At 54.1% G+C, this 25,757-nt stretch overlaps 1 protein-coding gene across 10 annotated transcripts in view; it reads left to right on the top strand.

The window, feature by feature from the left end:
• PRR5 (proline rich 5) overlaps positions 1 to 25,757 on the top strand; it is a 52,233-nt gene that overhangs the window by 731 nt on the left and 25,745 nt on the right. For 2 of the 10 annotated variants that reach the window (XM_053584580.1, XM_053584577.1), the window contains exons 1-2: positions 7,576 to 7,594; positions 23,081 to 23,197. The exons of 1 other annotated variant lie outside the window; for it this stretch is intronic. In XM_053584580.1, the coding sequence (XP_053440555.1) occupies positions 7,578 to 7,594; positions 23,081 to 23,197 (134 nt within the window). In that variant the 5' untranslated portion in view covers positions 7,576 to 7,577. Of the gene's footprint in view, positions 1 to 4,828; positions 5,269 to 7,575; positions 7,595 to 20,578; positions 20,691 to 23,080; positions 23,198 to 25,757 lie in introns of those variants that run through there. 7 more of the 10 variants (XM_053584583.1, XM_053584582.1, XM_053584584.1 and 4 more) reach the window with 5 other exon arrangements.

Here is a 25,757-nt window from a genome sequence, read left to right as displayed (position 1 = left end):
CCCTTATTAGAGCAAACAAAGATGGACGAGGGAGGGGGAGCCCTTCCTTTCAGAGCCCTGTCCTGGTTCAGCCTGCTGCCCCCACCCCTCTGGCCTCTGGCCTGGGCCTCCAGCCACTTCACGGCAGGGAGCTGGCACTGGCAGATCCCCGGGCAGAGGACTGGGAGCTGGAGCCCTCGAGGTCTGTGAAGTCAGTGCCTGGGGAGACCCTCAGCACCCCTGGCAGGTGAGGACACTGGGCAGGTATGCCTGGCCCTGGGTCTGAGCCTCCAGCCTAATCAGATTAATCTCTAGATTCCAGTCTTCAGGGCCCGACGCTTTCTAAGATTTTTTCCCACTAGAGCCAAGGCGTGGGAACGTGCTGCACTGAGGGAGGGTCCCTGGCCTGAGGGTCGCCGGATATATTCTCAGCGACTGGGTCACTCTCTCCAGGCAGCCTCCACTTTCCTCTCCGAGGCATGGGTGGGAGTGAAGCCATCACTTCCCAGGTGATTAGTGATGTTCTTAGCAAAAGCATGGCAGTGCCCAGGTATCCTGGGATCCCAAGGGCCGAGGCCCGTTTCCCGGACTAGATCTGGAGGGGAGGAGTATCGTAGACCTCAGATCCCTCAGACCTTCTGCCCAGCCTGGAGAATCCTTCCTGGGGGTGAGCTGGGGCTCTCCAGGTAAGGTCCTGGACCAGGGGATTATCCTGCCTTGATGGTGCTTGATGAAATGCCGATTCCTGGTTCCCTATGCTGAGCTGCTGATGGGAGCTCCAGGAAATCTGCCTTTTATAATCTCTCCCGCCCATTCCGATACTTACTCAGGTGTGAGCACCACTGCGTGGTGGCAGAGGATGAAGGGAACAAGGTCATCCATCTCCCTCTAGCAAGCAGGCAGTGAGGACCAGGGAAGGGCCCATCCCAGGACCGAGGCTTTGCTGTGTCCCTGGGCAAACCACCTGCCTCTCAGTCCACCTCTCCCTCATGGTCTAGGACTCTGAGCCCTTTGTTTAAATTGCAGGAGTGGGATTGCAGTGGAGTCTGGCAGCCCTGGGTGGGGATCCTAGCTCCACCCCTGGCTGGCTGTGTGGCCCTGAGCAAGTCACTTTGCTTTTCCGGTCCTCAGTTTCCTCATCTGAAAACTAGGAATTGTAATATCACCCCCACCACCATGGGACAGTCACAGGGTTCCAAAGAGGTGTAGTGGCTGGCATGTCACACACATGCACTTTTGTGTGTCACCTTCTGACAACCATCTGGTGATGGGGACGTTGGCCTGGACTTAATCCCCATCAGCAAGGAAGGCAGGCTCTGCAAAAATGCATGTCAGCTCATGGAGTGCAGTTTCTAATGGATGGCTTAAAAGGCCTGGGGACAGTCAGGCAGGACTACCTGGGCAGAGGTGAGTGGCGTTGCATGGTGCCAGCCTTCCCACTCGTGACAGGCACTGGGAGATGACACCTGGTGTCTCTCAAATTACCCCTAGCAAAGTCAGGGGCACAGACACTGCAGGGGGTGGGGCTAGAGGAGGAAGGAGGAAGGCTGGGCCCTCTCCAGGTCACCTGTAGAAAGGGGCAGGCCACAGGTGCCATGTGGACTCGGAGCTATCTGTATGCCGATGATGTCAGCAGCAGTTCAGGCCTCACCTTGAAGGGGGTCTGCAGGGGACTGGGCGCTGAGCAGGACCAGCCAGCTCTGGGTTAGAGGCAAGAAGGGTGAATCAGGGCAGCGCCTGTGGCTCAGTCGGTGGGGCGCCGGCCCCATATACCGAGGGTGGCGGGTTCAAGCCCGGCCCCGGCCAAACTGCAACCAAAAAAAATAGCCGGGCGTTGTGGCGGGCGCCTGTAGTCCCAGCTACTCGGGAGGCTGAGGCAAGAGAATCACTTAATTAAGCCCAGGAGTTGGAGGTTGCTGTGAGCTGTGTGAGGCCACGGCACTCTACCAAGGGCCATAAAGTGAAACTCTGTCTCTACAAAAAAAAAAAAAAAAAGAAGGGTGAATCAGATTCTTGGGCCATTATGAAGACGTGGCTGGATGGAACAAGGAGGTAACGATACAGGCCTCTTTTTTTCTTGTAACCGCATTTCTCTTTTGTGTCTTAAAATTGAGTCTTGATCGGGGAGCACCTGGCGAGATGGGAGCTCTGAAGTCTGGGCAAGCATATTTCTTGGTGACTTCAGTGTTGGAGGGCAGGCCCAGTGCTGTGCCATCTGTAGGTCTTGGCTTCTGGCCCTTAGGCCCTTGCCCCAGGTGGCCCACAGCCAGCAGAAGCCAGGGAGGGGCAAAGGCTGGGGAGCCCAGAGCCAGGCCCCCCACCTAACCTCTCTGAGTGTCAGTGCTCTCGTTTGCCAAGTATGCACTGGAACAAGCAGCTTAGGTGACTAGAGTGTGGGTTCTGGAGTCAGCTGCCCACCTCTCCCCAGCTTGTGTGGCCTTGGCGAGTTACATAACCTCTGTCTGCCACCATTGTGGCTACTTCTTGGTGAATAAACATGCATCCCCTGTGTAATTACTCTCAGTGACGGGGAGCTCACTACTCTGTGGGGTGATCTCTGATCACCGCTATAAGACGGTGATCAGTGCAGCACCTACCTTACAGGGTGTAGTGAGAATCAAGGGACTTCATGTAGGTGCTCGGACAGCCCTAGCTAGGGGTGTTCTCTGTGAGTAGTGAGTAGTGATGTGGTCTCCTAGTGACACGGTCTGTACTTCTGTAGTGCTGTGGTCACACAGTGACGTGGCGTTGTGGTAAGTCTGTCTTGGCATTGGCTGTGGTTTTACTGTTGCCATTGGTATAAATGTCAATGATGGTACCCATTTTCTGGGGTGGCCTGGGGATACAGGTGGTGAGATGAATACAATGCCTGTGCCCCCTATACACTGCCCCGAGGAGTGGGGACGGAAGTAGAGTTTGCTATTGTGTGTAATCACTGGTCTCCTCATACGGGTCGCAGGCCAGGTCCTTTTTAAAAAGATTATTGAGAAAATATATGTTTTCATTTTAGCATAGAGAGCATTGCTGTCCTCAGTTGGGACTCCAAAGTGCAGGCTCACCCCTGGAAGAAAGGGGCTGCCATGTCCTGAGCACCAACCGTGAGGGATTTTTCTCTGTGCCTCTGTTTTCTCACCTATAAAACAGGAATTTTGATTTCTCCCTTGCATAGCTTCTAGGATAGGTCAGAGAAAGCTGGGAAATAACAATAGCCGGCATACATACAGCCCTATGATGGGCCTAAAAGGCTTCTTAGAGGTTTACATATTTGCCCTCATAGAACCCTCTGAAAGCTCTATGAGGTAATTGTATTATTATGATCCCATTGTACAGATGAGAAAGAGGAGGCACAAAGACATTAGTGTCTTGTCCATGGTCACACAGCTGGTACGACTTTTGGATTTGCTATTGATGAACGGAAAGCCATCCACCGTGGCCCTTTCTTGGTGGAAAAATATGCACACCCCTGCTTGAGTACTCTCATTGACAGAAAACTCACTACTCTATAAGATTCCGTGACTTGGGTAGGTGGTGGTGATGGTTCCTGATACCATAGACTCAATGTGGAAAGGGAAGACAGGGAGAAGATGCCTAATCTACCTTTAGCCTTGCTGGATTGACGGACCTAGATGTCCACCCAGGGAGAGGTGGGGAGGACGGTCCCAAGTTCTGCATCACCCATAGTTCTGTCCATCTCAACTCTCCTGCAGTCAAATCTAAGAGAGAAGAAACCTCTCAACAGGGAGAATGAACAGTGGGCACTCAATAATTCCTCAAGGTGAACCAATCCTATTTCTAAAGGAAAATTTATATTGTAAAACCAACATACACATGTTATATAAAGTCTAGAAAATAGTCTCTAATTTTACTTGTGTAACCTTGCCACCCAAACATCATCATTTTTGTGTATACGTTTCCAGTCTCTTTTTTGATAAATGCATTCTGATGTAGAAGTATTTTTACGTGGTGTCATCACACCACACCTCAAGCTTGTCTCCTTTTGTCTTTGCTGGACCTTAGAGCCGGAGCGCCTTTGCTGTTGTGAGTAACGCGGGAGTTCCAGAACAACAGTGTGAGTTTCTAGCAGCTACACGATGTCCTCCCCACAGATGTTCCATCATTTTGCCTTGGAGATGCCCCCTTTCTTGGGTCTCCGTGTGTACAGTGGTACGGAAAGCTGTGTGACCTTGGCAGGGCCTGGCCCTCTCTGCATCTCAGGTTCCCTCTGGCGGTGGGAGCCAGAACCCTCTGTCGCAGGTGTCTGGGGGGAGTAATGAGGGCACAGGACGTGCATGCTGACCATGGCTGCCGTTTTTGTTGTAGTAATCCACGTTAGGTCACAGCCCCGTCCCCCAGTTGAACTGTGCATCCTAGAAGCAGGAGCAGAAGCTGGTGTTCCTGCACCCTCTCCTGGCCGTGCTCGCTCAGGCTTGCCGATGTGATTCCTGGTGTCCGGTTCCCCCAGAGAGAATGAGTCTATGTGTAGGCAAAGTGCTGGAAGAAACCTCATTTAGGGGATCTCATCTCGTCTCCTATGAGTGGGGACCATTAGCTCCTTTGTAGAAACAGGCTCAGAGCGCGTGATGGGCCTGCCCATGGTTGCACAGTGGGAGTGCTTCCTGGAGGAGGCAATATGGCACTGGACCAGCAGGATGGAGTATTTATTGGGCCAAGGAGCAGGTTTGTTGTTCTAGGCAAGGCAAAGCAGAGGAGGGAAGCTGTTGATGGGGGCGGAGCAGAGTGGGGGGGTGGGGAGGGCTGTGGAGGGAGGGGCCTTTGCTGAGCTGGCCTGAAGTCAGAGCCGGGCAGTAATAAGCCACCCTGAATCCTGCCCCTAGCCACTTCCTTCTGTCTGGGCAGGAAGGGATGCTCTGTGGGCTCGGAGGCTGCAGCACCTTCCTGGGGACTGCTCTGTGAGCAGCGATAAAATATTTATCAGCCAGCAGCTGGGCTTCCCTGCACAGGGCATCGCTGGGGGCAGGTCCCACCCCAAGGCCTGCAGCCTCATTGTTCTGCTGAGTCACGAGGAGCCCAGTGAGCCACCTGCCCTCATGCTCCTGAGCCCCTCTGCCCTTTGGCCACGTGGGTGCCTCATAATGTGTGAGCCATTTGGCTACCTGCAAGGCCAGGCCACCCAGTGTGGTTAGGGCTGAACAGAGTTTCAGAGCTCACCCCCAGAAGAGTGCAGGCCTCAGCCAAGGTCACAGGGCAGAGGAGCCCCAGGGGCCAGGATCCCACCCTGAACCTACCTTGGCAGCGTCCCACCTCCAGAGTCCTCTTGACACCCACAAGGTAGGTCCTGTTTGCATCTTGGTTTAGCTGTGGGGACACTGAGGTTTGGAGAGGTGGGCGCCGTGTGTTGGATCTCACAGCTGTTAGTGGCCGAGCGGAGATTTGGCTCTTGTCTAAGACCCTGCCCCGAGGAGCCCAACTCAGTTCCAGCTCAGAATCAAGATTGGGATATCTGTCCACACTGATGTGACACAGTGCTGTGACTTTGAGTTTGTGCTTTTGATTTTTAGAGTAGCAGCAACAACAACAAAAAAAAAAACAGTAGCAGATGGCTTCTTCCTACTGCCGCATGGTGTGGGAGGAAGAACAGGGGTTTCTTTGGTTCACTCATTCATAAAACACATTCTGGGTGTACTGGCACGGGCCAGCATCCTAGGCTCCAGGGACCAGCAGGGGACATGTTGGATGGACTCGTTCTTTGGGGAGTTTATGCCCATGGATTGAGAGAGGGGTGGGCATGTGCTGTGTGACCTCGGGCAGGTCGCTCCACCTCTCTGAGTCTCCAACTTGGACTTGTGAATTGGGGATGAACTCTGCTTTGCCTCTGTGAACAAGTGAGGCTAATTATCACCTTCGTCCTTGTTCTTCCTCACAGCCTCACATCCACACCAAGGCCTGATGGGCACAGATCAGTCTTTGGGATGGCTCTGGTTTCCAGAGAGGCCCTGGCAGGCTTTGCTGTGAGCCTGCCCAGGAGGGAACCAGTAGCTGGTGCCGGGGGCCCTGAAGGTGGAAATCGCATCTAGGGTGCTGAGCTCTATGGGGGAGGTTTGGTCGTGGAGCCCCTTGAACCACAACAGAGAGGGAGCTGGGCGCATACGAGGTACCAAGTGGAACCCTGTGGGCACCAGGTTGTCAGCCCCCCCGCAGTCCTGCGCCCCTCACTGCCCGCACATGCATGTGGCCTTCCTCCTGTCATCGCTCTGCCTGAAGCACTTTTCCTGCCTTCCTTCACCTGCTGGGCTTAGGGTTCTTCAAGCCTCTACTGGTGCCTTCCTCCAGAAAGCCTTCCTGGCTGCCGCACGTCCACCCCAGGCAGGGCGGACTGCCACCCTTCCAACACCCGCCATGGCCTGGACTCTGCTTATGCCTTTGAGACAGAGCTTGTCAAGTGCCTGCCTGGGGTTCCTTGGGGCTCCAAGGGCTGAGCTCTGTGTGATTGATCCCTGGGTCCTAGGGCTCAGCTGGGGGCTGGCACAGGGTGGGACCGCGGGAGAGAACCTGTGAGTGACAGACATCCAGGACACGTGTGTGAAGGGTTGGCCGTGAGCCTGTCAGCAGCATCCGGTGGGGAACTCACTGTGTTTCTGCCAACTGTCGGTGCAGATGGGCCTTCCAAGATGATGGACGTTCAGCTGGGCTGTAGGAAGCTAAGATTTGGGGGGCCTTGGAGAGACTTGTTGCTGGGGAAGTGCCCTGGGGGGTCTGAGCCTCTCCCTGTGTAGCCAAATGACCCCGAACGACTCCGCTCTCCCCGAGGTCCCTCAGCAGACCCAGCACCTTTACGGAGAGGGACGAGCTGGGGCTGGCTTGTGTTCTTAGGATGCTCACAGTGCCCTGTGACAGGTATTAAAAGTGACGGGAATGAAACACACCAAGGGGAGCGCGAGCTTCTCTGGTAGATTGTTTCTTCCATCTTTTGTGTGTGTGTATTTTTCACATTTTCTAGAGTTCCTTCTGTGACTTGAATATGTGTTGAGAGCCCAGTGCTAAACTTGGGGAGCAATTGCCATAAAGACACAGCCCCTGCCCACTCGGTCTGGTGGCAGAGACTGATGGTGGTGGGGCACTGACCAGGCGCAGAACCGGGTGTGATTAGGGCTGTGGAGAGGGAGGGACGCCCCGGGCTGAGAAAGCCCAGAGGACACCCTGGCCCCAAAGGGCTTCCAGGGGTGCTGAGGGAGGTGCTGGGGGCAGGGGTGTAGCCAGGTGAGTGCAGTGCTCCAGGGACCTGGAGGAGGTGGGGCAGTGATGGTGAGAGCCCCACAGGGAGCAAGGGCTGCCCAGTCCTGAGCGTGTGAGGTGTGGGGGCATTGCTGCCCATTCCCCCACTCAGAGCTGTTGCGATTTGGGGCCTTCTACTCCATTCATTCATTGACTGACTTACTCATTCAACAGGTGTTTCTCAGAATGGATGGTGCTAGGTTCTAGGTGCTGCGGTGCACAGACACTGATACTGACCCTTTGGGCCACAGGGTCCGGAGTTCTAGGCCCACCTTCATCACTGACCAGTTGTGTGGCTTTGGGCAGGTCTACCTCTGCAAATGTCAGACATGTCATCTTTGAAGTGGGCAGAATGGCCCCTGCCCATGACTTCCTCTGAGAGGTATAGAAAGTGCTGGGCACAGCCCTCAGGAAGTCCTGCCCTCCCCACCCCCACCCTGAAGAGGGACAGAGAAGGGAGGGTCTGAGTCCGACAGGAAGGCTGGTCCCCACCTGGCAGGGCAGCAAGGGGTCTTGCCCAGTCAAGCCAGGAGATAGACATCCTGGGCCAGGGCTAACCCCCAGCAATGTTTCTCCCATGGAAATTCCATGGTTGGGTCCACTAGCCTTTGTCCACCCCACCTGAGTTCCAGACTGTCACATGGGAGCATTTTCTCAGGCCTGCCCACAGCAAGCCCGGCTAGGACATCTCTCTGACTGGAAGATGCCCTGGGAATACTGGGTGGGGGCCACAGGCCTACCCCTGGCCCCAGGCCCCTCCCACACTAAGCCTGGCTCCTGGCTCCTTGCCAGGGCTTCACTAGCTGCCTGGAGGTGCAGAGTCCCCAAGAATTCCAAATGACATAGCAGTGGCAGTGTGTGATAGGAAGGGCAGAGCTAGGGCACAGGCTGCCAGGCCTGTACAGAGCAGGGGTCAGACCCCAGCAGGGTCTCCACATCCAAGCCGGCAGCTCCCTATGGACCCTGGCGATCCAGGGCCACAAATGTCTGCCACACAGTGCCCCCAGGGGTCAGCCTTCCTGACTCCACTATGCCACCAGTGCCTAAAAGCCTGGGGCTCAGAAAGGTAGAGTTTGGGGCTGCAGCCCAGCCACTCGCAGTCTGCACATGTCCCTTCTCTCTCAGCCTAAGCTTCCACATCTGTGAAATGGGTGTGCTGATCCTCCTCTCTGGCATCATTGTGAGGCTCAGACAACATGAGCCACAGGGGCTCAGCATGTGCCTGGCACATGGTGGGTGTCTGCTGGATGTTGGCTGTTCACACTGAGGACTGCCCTCCTCAAACTGGTTCCTGGGAACCCTGGGAGGAGCTTGCAAAATGTAAAAATAGTGTGGAAGCTCTGTCCCTTGGAGAGTCCAGCAGGCATCAGTGCAGGCCTCGCTCTGGGAAGGTGAGGACAGCCGCTGAACTGTCTGACTGTTTCCTAGCCTCATGGGACAGCAGCCTGTGGGGAGAAGAGAAGCCACTGAGCCCCAGGAGGACGCTGTGCCTTGTGGGTCCACGTGGGCCGAACAGAGCACGAGAGGACCGAGGCAGAAGACATTAGCAGCTGCCCTGCTCAGAGGTTCCCATGGCCACAGCCTGGCGGTCACCAGAGGTGGGAAGCTGGCAGCAAGGAAGCCAGTGTGGAAGGGATGCTGTGGCGGGGGCCAGGGTCAGAGTGAGGGGACAGAGCCTGGGACGGCACAGAGGGGACCTGCTTGATGTGGCCACCAAGCACCTTGATCCTTGAGCTTGTCCTGCCTCACCTCTGGCCGAGGTCTCAGCTGCCCAGCGAGTCACAGAGGACTATGCCCTGCAGAGACAAGGTGTCCTCCACTTTACCTAAGTCAGGAGAGGTGCTGCCCAGTGAAGCAGAGAGACCTCATGCTGATGGTCAAGGTCCATAGCCATTGCCCAGATCTGCCAGCCCCCAAACTGAGAACACTCCCCAGGGAGGCTACAGGCCATGGTGGTGCTGTCCCTGCCACCAAGTTAGATAAATTTCCTCTTTGTGCGTGCACTGCTATGGGGGTGCAGTAGGCAGAGGGTGGGGGAGAATGGAGGAGAGGGGGAGGCCTGCCTGAGGCTCACCAAGGCCCTCCGTCCTCCATCCCTGGTGAGTGCACCAAGTCCCGGCCTTACCATCGGTGAAATGAAAACCTCCCTACCCCACACCTTCCTCACAGAGCAATTATGAAAGCTCAATAAAGACATTGAGGCCAGCACAGGCACCTGATTCGGTCAGAACCAGGCTGGTGTTTGGAAGGGGCGCTAAGAAGCTGCTAGCCACATTATGGCTACAGGAACCAGCTAAGGAAAGAGATGATCTCATTCTGCAGAGGCTACTGGGGAAAGTGCCCGCTGCAACAGGTGGCCTGAGCAGTATTGTCCTTCTAATTCAGATGTGTGTGGTGAGGCAGAGCTCATGGAGAAGATTTTGGTGGTTGAGGTTACCCTGAGCAGGGTTTTGCAGGTTGAATAGGAGTTGGCTGACTAAACCAGGCTTAGGGGAAGGTCATCCCAGACAGAGTGAAGGGCAAGCATGTAGACATGAACTGGCCCTGACCTCCAAGGAAACCAGCCTTTGCATTCATTCATTCATTCTGGAAACTTCATGGAAGCTACTGCCCCCCTCCCCCGCCCCCGACACCCTGGCATATGAAGATCTGAGCTCCCTCCAAGGGCCCAGGAGTGTCCAGCTGCATGGCTACCCTCTTGCCTCATCCTGTGGCAAAGCCCTAGAGAGCCCCTTTCTGTCATCTGCCCCTTGAGTCTGGGGAAATCCCCACAGGCTGAGCCCATGCTAGGGGAGCAGCACCATTTGTATTCAAGATAGCTGCCGTCCTTGAGGGCCACCTGGCAGCCTCAGTTCTTGGGGTAGAAGCTTCTTGCCTTGGCTCCCACCCCATCTGCCACCTACACCCAGAACCACAAGACAAAGAGCCAGACCTCAGTTACTCAAAACCAGAAACTGCTGAGATCTGAATGAGAAGCTCCCTTGGGGACCCGGGCCAGGTGGCTGGCCAAAGCCGTCCTCCCACGCTTAGCACCCCAGAGGAGGGCAGAGGGAGGGCAGAGGCCGGGTCACTGAGTCTGTGCCCCAGCTCCTGGCTCCTGCCCAGCCAGGCCATGAATCTGCCTCAGGCCCTGTCAAAGAGCAACTTGCAGACCCTTGAGGGCTCCTGCAGCAGGTCAGGGCTGGCCTCAGATACAGTCCCTCAGGACCCATGAGCACCCCTACAGAATCACCTGCTTCCTAGCCTCCCCTTGCTACGTCCTGAGCCTCAGTCTGTCCAGTAAGATGGGAAACCTACTCCCAGGCCACCCGGGGAGTGGGATCAGCTTCCATTTGTGAACTTCTGTCCTTGTCCTCTTTTATAGGGGCTTACAGATGACTGAAGAGGGGCCATCCAAGTCTCTTGTCAGAACCCATAGCCTAAGACAGCAGCTGGACCCCCCCCACCTTGGAGCTCCATTTCATATGCTCTAACTGCAGTGGCCAGTGCCATGTATGCCTGGGCTGGGCAGGGTCCTGGGTGCAGGGTGACAAGGAGTTCCCAAATGGATGAGGGTCCAGGAGGACCCAGGCCAGAGGGCAGGCGGGGGTGGATCTTTCAGCCACTGGGGGACGCCCTGTGTGATGCTCTGCTGTCACTTCTTATTCCCTGCATGCCTGTGGGAACATAAGCTCACCTCCTGCAGCTTCACCAGCCCTGCCTATAAAGCAGGAATTGCAATACCTGCTACATCATAGGGTGTTGTGATCCTGTGATTGTATATATGGGTCCTTCCAGTCTGTGCTTGGCTATTAGAAATGGTGACAGTGTGATACTATGCTTGTACTATTGCTAACATCGTTGTGAAAATGTACTTGAATATTTTCTTTTTTTTTGTAGAGACAGAGTTTCACTTTATTGCACTCGGTAGAGTGCCATGGCATCACACAGCTCACAGCAACCTCCAAGTCCTGGGCTTAGGCGATTCTCCTGCCTCAGCCTCCCGAGTAGCTGGGACTACAGGCGCCCCCCACAACGCCTGGCTATTTTTTTGTTGTTGCAGTTTGGCCGGGGCTGGGTTTGAACCCGCCACCCTTGGTATATGGGGCCGGCGCCCTGCTCACTGAGCCACAGGCGCCACCCTGAATATTTTCTTAGAAACATTGCAGAATATCCAATGAGATGTGGACTGTTTTTTTTTGTTGTTGTTGTTGTTTTACTATGAGCTTCCTAGCAACAAGAGCAAAAAGGGAAAGATGCCCTTAAGGTGAAAGAACAGCTTTTCCTGGCAGTGAGACCCAAGGGAGGATCTTCCTAAGGGCCCTCATAAAAGAACCACTTGGGATGTGGTGACCAGCATCCTCAGTGTTCCTGTGGCCTGGCTTGATCCAAGGACCTAGTGTTCACAGCAGGGTCCTCTGGCTTTCCTAACTGCAGAGAAGAATGGGGGAGGTATCCTCAGGAAGTCTGCAAGGGGGGCCAAAGCCCCAACCTTGAAACAGCTTTGGGGTTTCATGTGTTATCTTCAGAATCCACAAGGATTTCATCTCAGTCTGTATTTAACCACAAAAATGTTTTCCCTCCTCTATCCTAAATTGTTGGGTACCACAGATAGTCCATAGAGCTGGGCCATGCTTAGCCCTTGGCTGCTCCTTAAGATGGTGTCCCAATCCTTCAGGGGTTGTGTAAGCCATATCCTCTCCCCAACAAAAGGCACACTCACAACCAAATGTTGTTTTCACTGGGGCCAGCCAGGAGTGAGCATAGGTGCCCAGGGACGCTCTGAACGTGCCCAGGCACCTGCTTGAGTTGCTCAGGACTGTTACACAGACCCTGCAGAGCACCAAGGAAAGGGCAGGAATCAACACAGAGACGGCATGACGCTGCCTTCCTCTCCTGTCCATCTCCTGTCAACTGGGACAGGTGCCCAGAGAGCTGGTTCCACATGAAGCCCCATGCCCAGGGCCCTGCCTTCCTAATCGCTAAACTTGCTCCTTAAGGGGAGCGCTTTGATAAAGCCCTATCACAGAAGCTCTCCTGGAGGCACCTGGATTTTATAACATCTTGGTATATTTTAATATGGTTTATTCCTTCTTTTATGTCTTTAATCATGTCAGGCAAATTAATGTTACAGTCTCCAGTAGTTCAGCAGGCTGAAGTTCTAGCCTTGGCTCTCTCCCTTGCTCAAGGTGGTCTGTTTCCTCATGTTTTGTGTAATTTGCCATCTTGAGTTTATCTCCAGCAAAGCTTTATTTGTGGATGTGTCCCTGTGGAGCATTTTTTAAACTGATGACTAATGTACATATTTGTGGGGTACATATAATATTTTCATAGCAGGATACTATGCATAATGATCAAATCAGGGTAATTGGGATATCCGTCACCTCAAATATTTGTCTTTTTTTTATATTGGGGAAAAAAGGATAGCTTCTACCTTTTTTTAATTATACAAGAAATTATTATTAGCTGTAATTATTATTAGCTATAATTTCCCTACGTAGAATATTTTTATAATTGCCCTGCCCAGCATCTCAGGGCTGTCACCAGGCTGGGGAGACTTTTATGTCAGTTGGTTTAGGCTGTGCAGACTGGGAGGGAGATAGAAAATCCAGTCTCATCCCAGGCAAGGGCATACCCATGGCTTTAGACTCTCAGGAGAATTGCATGCTTTGTCCTACGTCACACTGAGGGGTCACACAAGTTTTCTGTCCTCTCTCCGTCGGTGGGCAGATTTTCCCTTAGCCTACCCATTTATTAAGGGCGCAGCCCCGTGGGAGAGTTCAGTGTCACCACCCAGAGTCCCACAGGCTTAGTGACTACCTCCTTACTGCTGGTTTTAATCATCCCCTGTCTCCACACCAGCCCCCAACCCCACAAGGCTGCCACGTTTTCACTCAGTGTCTAGGTTTTTCGTTTGCGACATTTTCCTACTTAACCATTGCACTAGTTAGAGTACTGTTCCTACTGTTCCTACCAGTTGGTAGAGTGTAATGGTTGAGAGCACAGACTCTAGAACCAGCCTGCTAGGCCTGAAGCCAGCTCCGCCGGATAGGGGAGTGCTCAGTTTCTTCATCTGGGAAGTGGGCGGTAGCAACAGGGCCTGCCATGCGGGCCCTGGGGCTGGAGGGCGGGACTGGCTAAGGCGATGCGAACGTCCCCCAGGTGTATTACTGCATCTTTCAAGCATCACACTGGCCTTCAGTAGTGTCAGCATTAAATATGCATTATAGATGCATCTGGTGTAAATCTCAGGGAGAGTGTTTTTTGTTTTTTGTTTTTTTTGTAGAGACAGAGTCTCACTTTACTGCCCTCAGTAGAGTGCCGTGGCGTCACACGGCTCACAGCAACCTCCAGCTCTTGGGCTTATGTGATTCTCTTGCCTCAGCCTCCTGAGCAGCTGGGACTACAGGCGCCCGCCACAACGCCCGGCTATTTTTTTGTTGTTGCAGTTTGGCCGGGGCTGGGTTTGAACCCGCCACCCTCGGCATATGGGGCCGGCGCCCTACTCACGGAGCCACAGGCACCGCCCGAGGGAGAGTGTTGATAGTATCATGCTGCCCCCTGGTGATTCTCCTCACTTTCTTGCAAGCTCAGTTCTGTATTGAGAGGATGTTTGTAATTTTTTACCCAGCATTTATAGACACAAGTGGGAGGGAGTTTGCAGGCTTCCTAGTGCTCCAAGTTGCCCCTGGTCTTTATGTCGTCAGCACGACGTTAGTAACTGCGCTGCCTGTTCCTTATGGCTTCCTGCCAGGCACTTTCTGGAACCTGTTAAGTGCCCAGCTCTAATCCTTTGCTAAATCCCAGGGCATCTTTGGAGTCTGGGGAATCCCGCCCTGTCACCCACCAAGTTGGTGACTCCTCCTCCCTTCTGCACACTGCACGTCCTCAAACTCTTATCAGACACCCTCGGGGCCAAATGTGAGTTTGGAATTCCTGTGGGATGCTCCTGTGGCGGCATCTGGGCAGCTCGTGGTCATTACACTCTGGAAAGTTTCTGCAGCAAGATTACCCAAAGTGGGGTAAACAAAGGCCCTAAATAGCCTCCCTCCGGGTCCAGGTGTGTCCAAGGACAGCACAGTGTAGGCTGTGTGCAAAAGGTCCCAGCTGCCCCCGGGAGGATCCAGGCCCACTGCCTGCCATGGGGGAGCTGGGACTAGAACAGGCCTTGGGGTAGATCCCGGCCCTGCCTCTCACCGGACGGGACCCTGCAGGTGATGTCAGGACTTGAGGCATCCTGTGATGTAGGGATAGGCTACCCGGCTGCCAGGACCCTGCCTAGACTGTATCCCCCAAGCACACTCAGAGCCCACCCCTTCCGCCCCCACGGGCAATTGAGATTCCCCCCACCAAGCCCTTCCAGGGACTCTCAGTAGCAGTTTCTGCCTTGTTTCAGAAGGGATCAGAATGGGCCTAGCTACTCTCCTCCCATGTGACCTGCCCCGCTTGGGCCCCAGCCCAGCAGGCACTGAAACCCACTGAATTTTTCTCAGATAATGATTTCCTGGTAGCAGCAGTGGACTCTGTCCTGAGACGACAACCCTTCTCCAGGAGGAAAGCCTGGACAGGACAGCGTCCAGAGGACCTGACATTACCTCTGCAATTAGCTCTGTGTGTTTAATGGATGGAGTCAGGAACATAGGCCCAGTTGTGAGGGGCCATCTCCTGCCCACGGTGAATCTGATTTCTGGCTGGGAACAGTCATTCCTACCTCCCAGGAAAAGCAGTGAGATACTAAGTGATAAAGCACTTCCAAGTCCTGCACTAAGCATGGGACACCAATATCACCCGAGGTCCCTCCCCACGGGGGCCGGGCCAGGCAGTGGACATCTTCCCAACATTCTGCCAATGACAGGCTGCTGGAAGGGGGCCCAGCCCTGCCACCTGCACTGAGGGCCCTCATCTATGTGTCAGCGCAGTGGGGACAGTCATGGGGCCAGGGGATGCGTGTGGAGTACCCAGCATTGGCCATGGTGCCGCTGCCCGTGTTAAGCAGCCAAGGTTCCCATTCACTTCGTGGTCTCCTGGAGTTTGTGTTTTTCCACTGGAGGTAGCAGGGTGGGAGGACGAGTGTGTCTCCAGTGTGCTGAGCATTGGGACCTTTCCCCATCTGGATGGGGTGCCTGGAGGTCAAAGCTAGGACCTGGGGGAACGTGGGCCCTGACTAGGCAGAGGCAATGCATCCTAGGGCTGCCATGACCAGTGACCTCAAATGGGGTGGCTTGTAACAGAGATGCATTTTCTCACAGCTCTGGAGTCTGGAAGTCTGAAATTCAGGCATCAGCAGAGCCAAGAATCATCCCTTGGCTCTCCGTCTTCTGGTGGTTGCTGGCCATCCCTGTTGTTCCTTGGCTTGTGGCCACATCACCCTAATCTCTGCCTCCACTACCCTAATCTCTCCTCTGGGCCTCTGTCTCTCTGGGTCTTCACGTGGCCTTCTCAAGAGGACATGAATCACTGGACGTGGGCCTTGCACACTCCAGTGTGACCTCATCTCAGCTCAATGACATCTGCAGAGACCCTATGTCTGATCAAGGTCACATACACATACCAGGGGTTAGGACTGCAATGTGTCTCTTGGGGAAAACAATTCTACTCACATCATGTGAGCAGTCTGATACCCCAAAGACTCGGCAGGCAGGCAGGCAGTTTTTTTCCAGATCCAACTTGAGCATACGGTGCTGGATGGGCTGGGAGGTCATTCTTGGGACAAGAAGCTACGAGGGACAGGCACCTGTGTGGTACTGGCTCAGCCCTCCCCCACCTGCACTTTCTGCAGACATTGGCTCCATTCATGATGTTGATCAGAGAGAAGAAAGGGCAGTGGCTGCTCACGCCGGGCCTGCCCTGAGCCAGGTCCCAGCAGACATGCATAGTCCGCATTAGTGTAGGACAGCAGTTCTAACTGTATTAAAGGGCCACGGCATTCGGAAGGTTGAGAACCACTGGTGTAGGAGATAGTTGAGTGCACCTGAGTTTGAATCATCGCCCAGCTGTGTGACCTTGAATAAGGCCCCAGCTGGCTCTCCTGTAAACTAGAATGAGAATTGCTATGGAAATTGAACCTTGGAGATATGTGGTTTTATCTCCCCATTCCAAGGGCAAACAAAGAGACTAAGGCTTAGGAAGTTAGGGACTTGACGAAGAAGGTGCTGCAAGTGTCCACCCAGGGAACAGAGGCTCTTTGAAAAGAAAATGACGTTTATTCAGAGATTGGCACTGTGATGGGAACACACATGCATAGTAAACTCTGCATATTCAGAGAGGTAACAGAAGACAAAGGTTTGCAAAGGAAAAGTAAAGTGGATTACATAATTGTGTAAACTATTTATTTTTTATTTTTATTTTTGAATATTTATTTTTGAGTCTTACTCTGTTGCCCTGTGTAGAGTTCAGTGGTGTCAGAGCTCACCACAACCTCAAACTCCTGGGTTTAAGCAATCCTCCTACCTCAGCCTCCCTGAGTAGCTGGGACTACAGGTGCCCACCACAACACCCAAATAGAGACAGGACCTCGCTTTTGCTCAGGCTGGTCTGGAACTCCTGAGTTCAAGCAATCCACCCACCTTGACCTCCCAGAGTACTAGGATTACAGCTGTCAGTCACCACACCCAACTATAATTGTGTAAATTAAAAATAAAATCCTAGCCCCCCCCCCAAGCTGAGTAGACCCCCTCTTGGCCAAGGAAACCCCAGAGAAACCTAAAAAACTGAGCTCCCGGCCTTGACAGGAGGGGAGGTCGGAAGTGCCTGGTTATACCCTCTCCCTTGTGGAGTTTAGACAACAACTGGGCAGCATTAACGTGAAAACAGAAATCACGAGGCTGACAAAACAGACTCTCTGTGTCAATGGGATACCAAACTATAAACAAGACCTGAGGCCCTGCAAGGCAGAGGTTAAGTCACACTTTATAATCCAATAAAATCTAGCCTTTTTCTTTCCTTTTTTTTTTTTTTTTGCCGATGTGCCAGGTAACAGCTCCGTGTTAACCCCCTTATCTTAAGCATTTCCTTCTACTGACTCTAAGTTTTAGACAGAACCTTATTCCTTCCAATTGCACATGAAAGCATCTCTAAATATAGCTATGCTGGTAAGCCCCTCCTTCAAGATGTCCCACCTTTTCAAGCCAAAACAATGTATGTGCACGGCCCATGCGCTAATTATGTCTTTATAACCCCTGCCTCCCTGAAATGTATAAAACCAGACCGTAATCCAGCCACCTTAGGGCCACCTACTCAGGACATCCTAGGTTTGTCTTTTCCCTGGGCTGTAGTCACTTCTATTCAGTCAGAATAAACCTCTTTGAAATATTTTATGGAGTCTGGTTTTTCTATTAACAATTGCTCTGAGATAGTTATCCTTGGCTCCGAGGACCAATAACAAGGGTGACACCAGTCCAAGGTTGAACAAGCAGTTGCACTTTCTGTGTCAGGTTTGTGCAAGGTTGTGGCTTACACAGGGTCCTTGCGATAGTTTTGTTATCAGGCACTTTTACATAAGAACCCTCTCTTCATGGTCTTCCTAACTCTTATTTGTCAAAGTTTGTTGTTGTTGTTGTTTAAACATAAGTGATTCCGTTTTCTTTTTTTTTTTTTGAGACAGAGTTTCACTCTGCCACCTTGGAGTAGCGTGCCATGTGGCATTATAGCTCACAGCGACCTCAGAGTCTTGGGCTCAAGCAATCCTCCTGCCTCAGCCTCCAAAGTAGCTGGGTCTACAGGAGCCCACCACAATGCCCAGCTAATTTTTTCTATTTTTAGTAGAGATGGAGTCTCACTCTTGCTCAGGCTGGTCTCAAAGTCCTAAGGTCAAGCAGTCCACCCGCCTCGGCCTCCCAGAGTGCTAGGATTGCAGGCGTGAGCCACCATACCCAGCCCTGTTGTGATTCTGACAACTTTCACCCAGAGGAGGTGGCAGAGCTGGAAGCAGACCCTGTTCTGGGGACTCTACAGCCCTGCTGTCTCTGCCGGGCTGTGCTCAAGCTGTGATGATGACCTCGTTGGTTCCACAGATGCACTTGTTGGTAGCCCAGGATTGGGGCTATGAAATACCCACCCTGGAAGAGCCCATGGAAACTGGGTGTTTGAGACCTCTTTTTACAGAAGGCTAACTGGGGATGCATCTATGAGGTTGTGGTGTCTTGAGACAAGGCTCCTTCTGCCCAGAGTCCCCTCACTGTCCCGTGATACTGGGACAAAAGGGGAATGTCATTAAGAGTAGAAGACTAGACCAGCAGGGTGGGGGTGGGCCCCAGATGGTGAAGAGACTCAAGAGAAGACAGTCTGTGTTCAAATCTCTAGGCTGCTACCGCCCGGAAGCACATGAGTGAGGTGGCAGAGCTGGCATGGGGTTGTGGGCTCCCCCTGCTAGAAGGCACCATGTTTCCCATGCCTAGAACAGCGGCTGCCATTTAATAAGTGCTCAATAAATGTGTGGGTGGGATTTCTTTTAAGTTCTTCGAAGCGGCCCTGGTCTCACCAGAACTACAGTGTCCCAGGTTCACCACTTTCTAACTCATAACCCTTAATCAAGCAACTTGACTCCACCCTGCCTCAGTTTCCCCATATGTGAGACAGGGATAACAGCTGATGCTGGGCTGAGACTGCTGGGGGAGGGGAACATTTCCTCTGGAGGAACTGGAGGGTGGGGCGTGGTGCCCCCAGTCTAGTCTCGGCACAGGGGAGCCTCCGTGGGGTTCCTCCATTTGTGAATGGCAACGCATGCTGCTTCTGACGGGCCTGATGCCCAGCCTGCCCTGGACGCTGACCGGCCATCCAGCCTTGGATGTAACTGACAATCAGAGCCCTGAGAGGGCCCTCGGAGATGACTGCCCTAATCCCATTCGGTGCTGGAGTCCCTGCGAGTGATATGGTCTCGCCCAGCGTCAGTCACCCAGTTCCCCAACCCCTTTATCAGCCTTGGAGACCCCATAAGTAAGAGAAGGGCCTGCTGGGCACCCAGAGCCCTTGTGCCTGCCTGTAGGGGCAGCAGCTCTGGGCAGACATCACTTGGGGCTCAGGCTGGAAGGCCAGTCACCTGATGCGTCCAGGGCAGCGGGAATCGGGGTTTGTGTGTCGGTCTCCATTGTGAAACACTGGCTGCATGCAATTGGGGGTAGATTTTTCCTCCAACAGTTCTGCACAAGCACATTTAGGGACTGGATTTGGCCCTCTGTCCCCTAGATCCTCCCTGTTCTGGGGGCTTGTAAAAGTCTTGTCTCCTCCCGGTGCCTGCCTGGGATTTCCAGCCCTGAGGTATGGGCAGCCCCTGCAGCCATGCTCTGTCAACAACCCAAGCACGGAGCGTGACACCTTCGCCTGAGCCTCTGGCACTGGGCTCTTGGGTGTAGACGGAGTTCACAGATCTGTGGTTGGGGCCAGGAAGAGGTTATAGCTAGTTCCTCAACACTGACTGAGATGTCTCTTTTTCAAATATCATGTAAATTCTTCAGCCGTTCCCATCTCCGGAACTTCTTACTGGCCCCTTCTCCCACAGCCAGGCTGCATCCCCAGGTCCTGTCACAAGACCACCTGGCAGCCCAGCCTCTGTTACCGGATGAAGAGAGTCTGGCCACTTGTCACTGTCAGCCAATATGCAGAGATGGGTATAGGTCCACCAAACTTTGGAGAAATGTGAGAATAGCCTCTCCAAGACTGCTCTTCCATTTCCAGAACCATAGTTTTATACGTGAAAGTTCAGAGCAAAAACCTTCCTAACCCTTATCTTAAACAACAATAATTAACCCTTATCTTAAACAACAATAATCAGTATAACCCATGACCCATAATAAACTGGCATAACCTATGACCCAAAACAACATTTCTAATTTAAAAGTTAATCTCCTAAATCAATAACCCTAAACTACTCAAGTTATACATTTGTATATTATGGCTGAATTTACAAAACAACAAGAACGGGAGACATGAGGTCAAGGTCACGTAGGACATAAACCAGCCAGACCAGCTGCATCATCTCAGCCCTAGCCTGACTGACTCCATCTTATTCTCACCTCTTCTCCATCCTGCCTCCCTCCTCAGACTGCCCTTCCCTTGGATTTCTTATCCAGAGCGCCCAGCCTCCCTCCCCCTCTGGAGCCAACCCCTCCTGCCAGCAGGACATCCCCGATCCTGTCCTCATCCCCATGATTCTGCTCGGCAGAATTTATACCAGCAGCAGGGATGGAAGTCCTTCCTCAAACCCATCCGATCACGGTACTTTTATAAGCTGTTTTCACCAATATGGTCCAGTTTTCATCTGGAAACATTTACTCCCAGATAAGCGTTTATACAGGGATTAGACCAAGTATTTATTGAGTGCCTACTGTGTGCTAGGTGCCCGGGATAGAACAAGTGATTATAGTTTTTGCTCTCCTGGCTTATGGCATAGGATGGAAAAAAAGTGATTGCATGACCATGAGCCTGAGGGTGAAGACAGCCAAAAGAGATGACCTTCCCTGAAAGACATCCTGGATGGGGAAGGGGCTTGCACTGGACGGCAGGTGGGTCCTCAGGGCAGTGGGGCTCAGGGAAGCTGTATCCTGAGAAGGGGGCTTAGGGGCATGCCATGGGCAACTCCAGCTGCCACATAGGAGAGAGCCATGTGAGGTGACCTGTGTGGCCTGGGAACAGTCTGAAGATATCTGTGGTCTAGGCCAGAGATGCTAGCAGTTGGGCATAGGGAGGAGGAGGGAGCTGATGTGGCCCAAAGCGTTTCCCAAGGGGGAAGAAGACACCAGGGGCTGACTGGGGACAGCCAGGGTGGGCAGCAAAGGCTCATGGGCTCCCACTCTCCACCCAAAGAAGCTAATGCCTCAGGGAAAGATTTGTCCAAGACCAAGCAGTCATCAAGGGTTTGAGGAAGGACTGGCCCCGTCACCTAAGGCCAATGCCATGGGATATGACACTGTGTGAGAACCAGGGGGAATTGCCACCTTCTGTGAGGCCCCCCAAGCTGTGCTGACCATCTCCCCACACCACTGGGCTGCTGCTTTCCTCAGGTGGCTCTAAATTCTCTGTCATATTCTTTTAAAAAACAATTCAGTAGTTGCTTTAGTGCTTTTATTATTTTTTTATAGCAATAAGGTAAGAAATATTTGTCCAACTATGAAATCTGGATGGGATCTAAAAACCACAGTGTCCTGTAAATGTGAGCATGTGATTGGGAAGTGCCAGAGGAGGATCCTCCAGTTCTCCTGAGCAGGGGAACCTAACAGGTTTAGTCCAGCACAGGACAGTTCATAAAGCACATTCCCACTTGACTGATGAGGAAATAAGGCTCTCCCTGTGGTCCCACCCAAGGATTTGTTGTCACCTGTTAGTGAAGCCTGTGAGATCACTCCCAGCCCTGAGGCTTTGGGGTGCCTCCTCTGTTCCCCCAAACCCTGGCCTGGTCCCCTAGGATAACCCAGACAGCCCAGGGCCATTGACTATGCCTGGGAGGAGGCGGGAGCCCCGTCCCTCCTGGCATGTGGGTTCACAATGGGTCTCAGCCAGTGGGAAGGGGAAGCAGGCTCTGTGGGAGACTCCTCCCACACAGAGGGTTTGTCTGTTTATGGCTCTCTCATTACCCTCCTCAGGACAAGGCCTATCCTCCCTGAATGGTGCTATGCAAGGCTCTCTTAGCTGTGTATGGGCCTCTCCCAGCTCCCACAGCTGTCCGGGGTCTGCCAAGAGTCCTGGGAACCCTGTTGAAGCCCCAGGCTGGGGGCTGGACACCCTGTGGACTGGGGTTCCTGGGCTAGGCCCAGTTTTGCTGATTGTAAAACAGGCAAGCCATTTACCTGTGAGCCTCAGTTTCCTCAACTGGGAAGAAGGGAGAATACTCATCCCTACCTAACAGAGGGGGTTTGGTGTGAGATCAAGCATCTAAACTGAGCTCTGCAGGTCGGAAGCACCTGGGATAATGCCCAGCCACAGGGGCTCCGGAGGCCGTGCTTGCTTTCACTTTGAGGAAGCCCTAGGGGTGCAGGATGACTAGCAAACAGCTTTGCTGGCTCTGCCCTGGGGAAACCACCCTCTATTCCTTAAACCCCTGCTCCAGCAAATCCTCTAGGCAGCCGCCCAGGGATAAGGACCCTACCTGAGGAGGGGTCTAGAGTAGCCAGGCCGAGGTTGGACCCCTAGAGTGAGTTTCTGGCCGGAGGCGCCAGGAGGCCAATGAAGGCGTCTCCCCAAAGTCTTCATGAGAACCGTGGAGGACCCTCCACCCAAGTGAAGGCATCCTGGTCACCGTCTTTGCGGTGACTGATGTCTATGAGGGGGTGACTTTGCTCGAGGCGACAATGGGGGTGGTCTCGGGCACGGTCGTCGCTGGACAACAGTGGGGTGTTGTCCCCACTGTGGGTGGGGCCACAGTGTTAGGCTTGGAGCCGGCGCTTGGGGTTGGGCTGTGCGTTTCCTGCAGGCACGTGTGACTCTCAGTAGAGGAGATGCGGGCGGAGCGCGCCTCGCGGAGGACCAACGAAGGGGGAACCGCCCACAGCTGTGGCCGCAGAGTCGCCGGCCCCGCCCTCAGCTCGCGGCCCCGCCCCTCCGTGCACGCCCCGTAGTCGAGGCCCCGCCTCTGTCCCCAAAGCTCCGCCCCGGGACCGGGCCCCGCCCCCGGCCGCCCCTCGCGCCGGGTCGGTGCTGGCGGCGCTCCTGGTACTTCCACGCTGAGCCGCTCCGAGCAATGATTAACCCGGCAGGGCTGCCGGCGCGAGGCCCGGGGCGGAGGCGCGAGGCCGGGGCGGGACCCCGCAGGGCCGCTGGGCTTCCTGCTCTCGCCCAAGTTTCCGTGTAGAGGGCGCAGCGCCGGCCAGGGCCCGCGGAGCCGCGTGGCGCAGGGCGCGGCGCCGGACGCGCGTGGGCGCGGAGCGAGCGGCCGGGTCACCATGAGGACTCTCCGCAGGTTGAAGTTCATGAGTTCGCCCAGCCTCAGTGACCTGGGCAAGAGAGAGCCGGCCGCCGCCGCGGACGAGCGAGGCACGCAGCAGCGCCGGGCCTGCGCCAACGCCACCTGGAACAGGTAAGGCCGCGCCCTCCCAGCCTGCCCACCGGCGCGGGCCCCCGAAGGCAGGGGAGGAGGCCGTGGAGCGGGTCTGGGGTGAGCGACCGCCCCGAGGCAGGAGCGCAGCCTGCGGCGCCGCGGCGCTTCTCAGCTTGCGAAGAACTTGCTCCGCCGGAGTTGTGCGCTCCGGGAGGGAAGTTTAGTGCAACGTGTTTCTAGAACACGGGAGAGACCGAGACCCGCGAGCGCCAGGCCGGCGGGTGGCGGAGCGGGCGCGGAGCCCGCGGGCTCACCTCCTCCCCAGGGTCTTCCCACGTCTCTACTTGGGTGCTCGTGACAACCGGGAGGTCAGCAGGGTAGGAAGTATTTTTCCCATTTTGCAGATGAGCCGATGAGCCTCGGAGCTCAGCGGGGGCTGCCCCTGCTTCCTGTGTCTGCTTACGGTCCCTCTGGTTTTCCCTTGAATGGGCCTCCGTCCTCCCAGCTGTCAGCAGGGGGTGTGGCAGCTGTTAGGCATTCCTTAGAGGACCCTCCTCCAAGGGGGCTGTTCCCAGACATGTGGGGCGGGAGCGTGGGGAACCTCCCCTCACCCCCCCCGCAGCTTTGTTTGATGAGCAGGGCTGAGATCCAGAAAACGGATGGTTTATGATGGTCCCCAGCGTGTCTGCTCCTGAACCCTTCTCAAAAATAGACATTTCCACCAAAAAGAAAATGGGGGTTGAGGGGAGGCGTGGCAGGCTGTACATGGGAGGCAGTGGATGTTGCCCCTGGCCCCCCACACCTGTCAGTGAAATCTTTGCCAGATAGTCCAGCAGCTGTGGTCTTGGGCACCAGGAACCCAGCTGTCACTTGGACACATGTTTATTCTGTTCATCAAATGTGTCCTGAGTTCTGGCAGTAGGCACAGGGCTGCCAGCGAGAGACCTCAGTGTGAGGTCTGTACACTAGGCAGGTTGTGGTCATTCCCATGGTTATTCACAGGCTCATCTTCTGTCCCCTCAGTTGCATAGCGGGCTGGGATGTGCCAGCCTCAGTTTCCCTTTTTGTCAGTGGGTATGCCTGTTCCTTCAGGGCTGAGAGCAGCAAAGGACTCCTTCTAGGGAATCTCCTTGACCCGAGGACTGCTCAGTGGCTTAAGAGACATCTGTCCTCTTGTAGTATTGAGGAGAGAGCAGCCGTCTGCCTCCTTGTTTCTCTGTGATGATTTAGTGGAAAGAGTTAAACAGACTTATTTCAGATCCCTGTTCTGCCTCTTCCCTGCTGTGTGGTCTTGAGCAAATCACTTTACCTCTCTGGTCCTCAATTTCTTTATCCATAGAATGGGTGAGTAACAGAGGCTGTTGTAGGGATAACAAAGCCCTGTGCACGGTGCCAAGCACATAGTAGGGACTCCGTAACTCATAACTCAAGCCCAAACTTACACAGGTGACTCAGGTTGGGGTTTACTTGGAAGAGTGGTGTTTGAGGAACTCCTTAGGAGTCTGCCAGTCCTGAGCTTTGCCCTGACGGTAACTTTGTGAGCTCCCCCCTCATTTAGGCATCCTGCTGGGAGTCCCCAGACAGAGGTGGGGGCACTGGTGAGGTGCTGGAGAGGCTAGCTTGGGCTAGACACCCCTCCAATCTCAGGTGACACTGGGGCAGGCTCAGAGTTCAGGGAGGCCTTACAGAGAGATGTCACCAAGTCTCTACACTGACTTTCACAGTGGCCTGGCAGACTGCAGAGAAACACCAGCCCCTTCCCATCACACCTGCAAGGCCATAGGTCACCCAGCCCATGGATCTGCTCCAGCCCCCACTGCCTCAGGCAGCAGTGGCACTGCCATTTCCTGCACTCCTACTGTGTGCCAAGCCCTGGACCAGCTCCACTCATGACCCTTGGCTCACAGTCCCACAGTGAGAGGCCAGCAAGGAAGGTGTGGAAATGTTACCACCGCTCTCCATATAGAGCTGCCAACAGGCACAGAGAGTGCCCGGGGGACCTGCCCACAGCACCCATCACCTGCAGAGCCTGTTCTCCCCTGGCAGGTGTAGAAACTGCCAGCCAAGTCCCTGGGCAGAAACAGAACCCCTCCTGGGGATGCCTTCTGGTCCCTGTCTGCCTGACAGGGTTCTCAGGACAATAGCCTCGTGCAGAGTTGGGGACAGATGTGTCAGCCTGAGCTGTGGACTCCACATTTTGAATCCAAGATACAGCTCCCTTTTATCTATGTGACCTAAGACGGCTGTAACGAATGATCAAGAACTTGGTGGCTTAGAACAAAAGAAATGTACTCTCTCACAGTTCTGGAGGCCAGAATTCCAAAATCAAGATCTCAGCATGGCTGCGCTCCCTCTGAAGGTTCCAGGGAAGGAGCCCCTTGCCTATTCAGTGCCTGTGGCTTCTTGGCTTGTGGCAGCATCACCCCATCCTCTCCCTCTATCTTGACATGGCCTTTTTCTCTGTGTCCAGATCTCAAGATCCTTAACTAATTTCCTTCAAGGTTTCAGGTAGACATGAATTTCTGGGGGACACACTCTAGCCCACTGTAGTGACCCTGAGCACATACCCTAAGATCTCTCTGCCTATTTCCTCATCTGG

This window comes from Nycticebus coucang, chromosome 3, assembly GCF_027406575.1.
Source record: "Nycticebus coucang isolate mNycCou1 chromosome 3, mNycCou1.pri, whole genome shotgun sequence".
NCBI lineage: Eukaryota > Metazoa > Chordata > Mammalia > Primates > Lorisidae > Nycticebus > Nycticebus coucang.
Note: the sequence above shows the minus strand (reverse complement) of the source record. Positions and strands in the feature narration are given on the sequence as shown.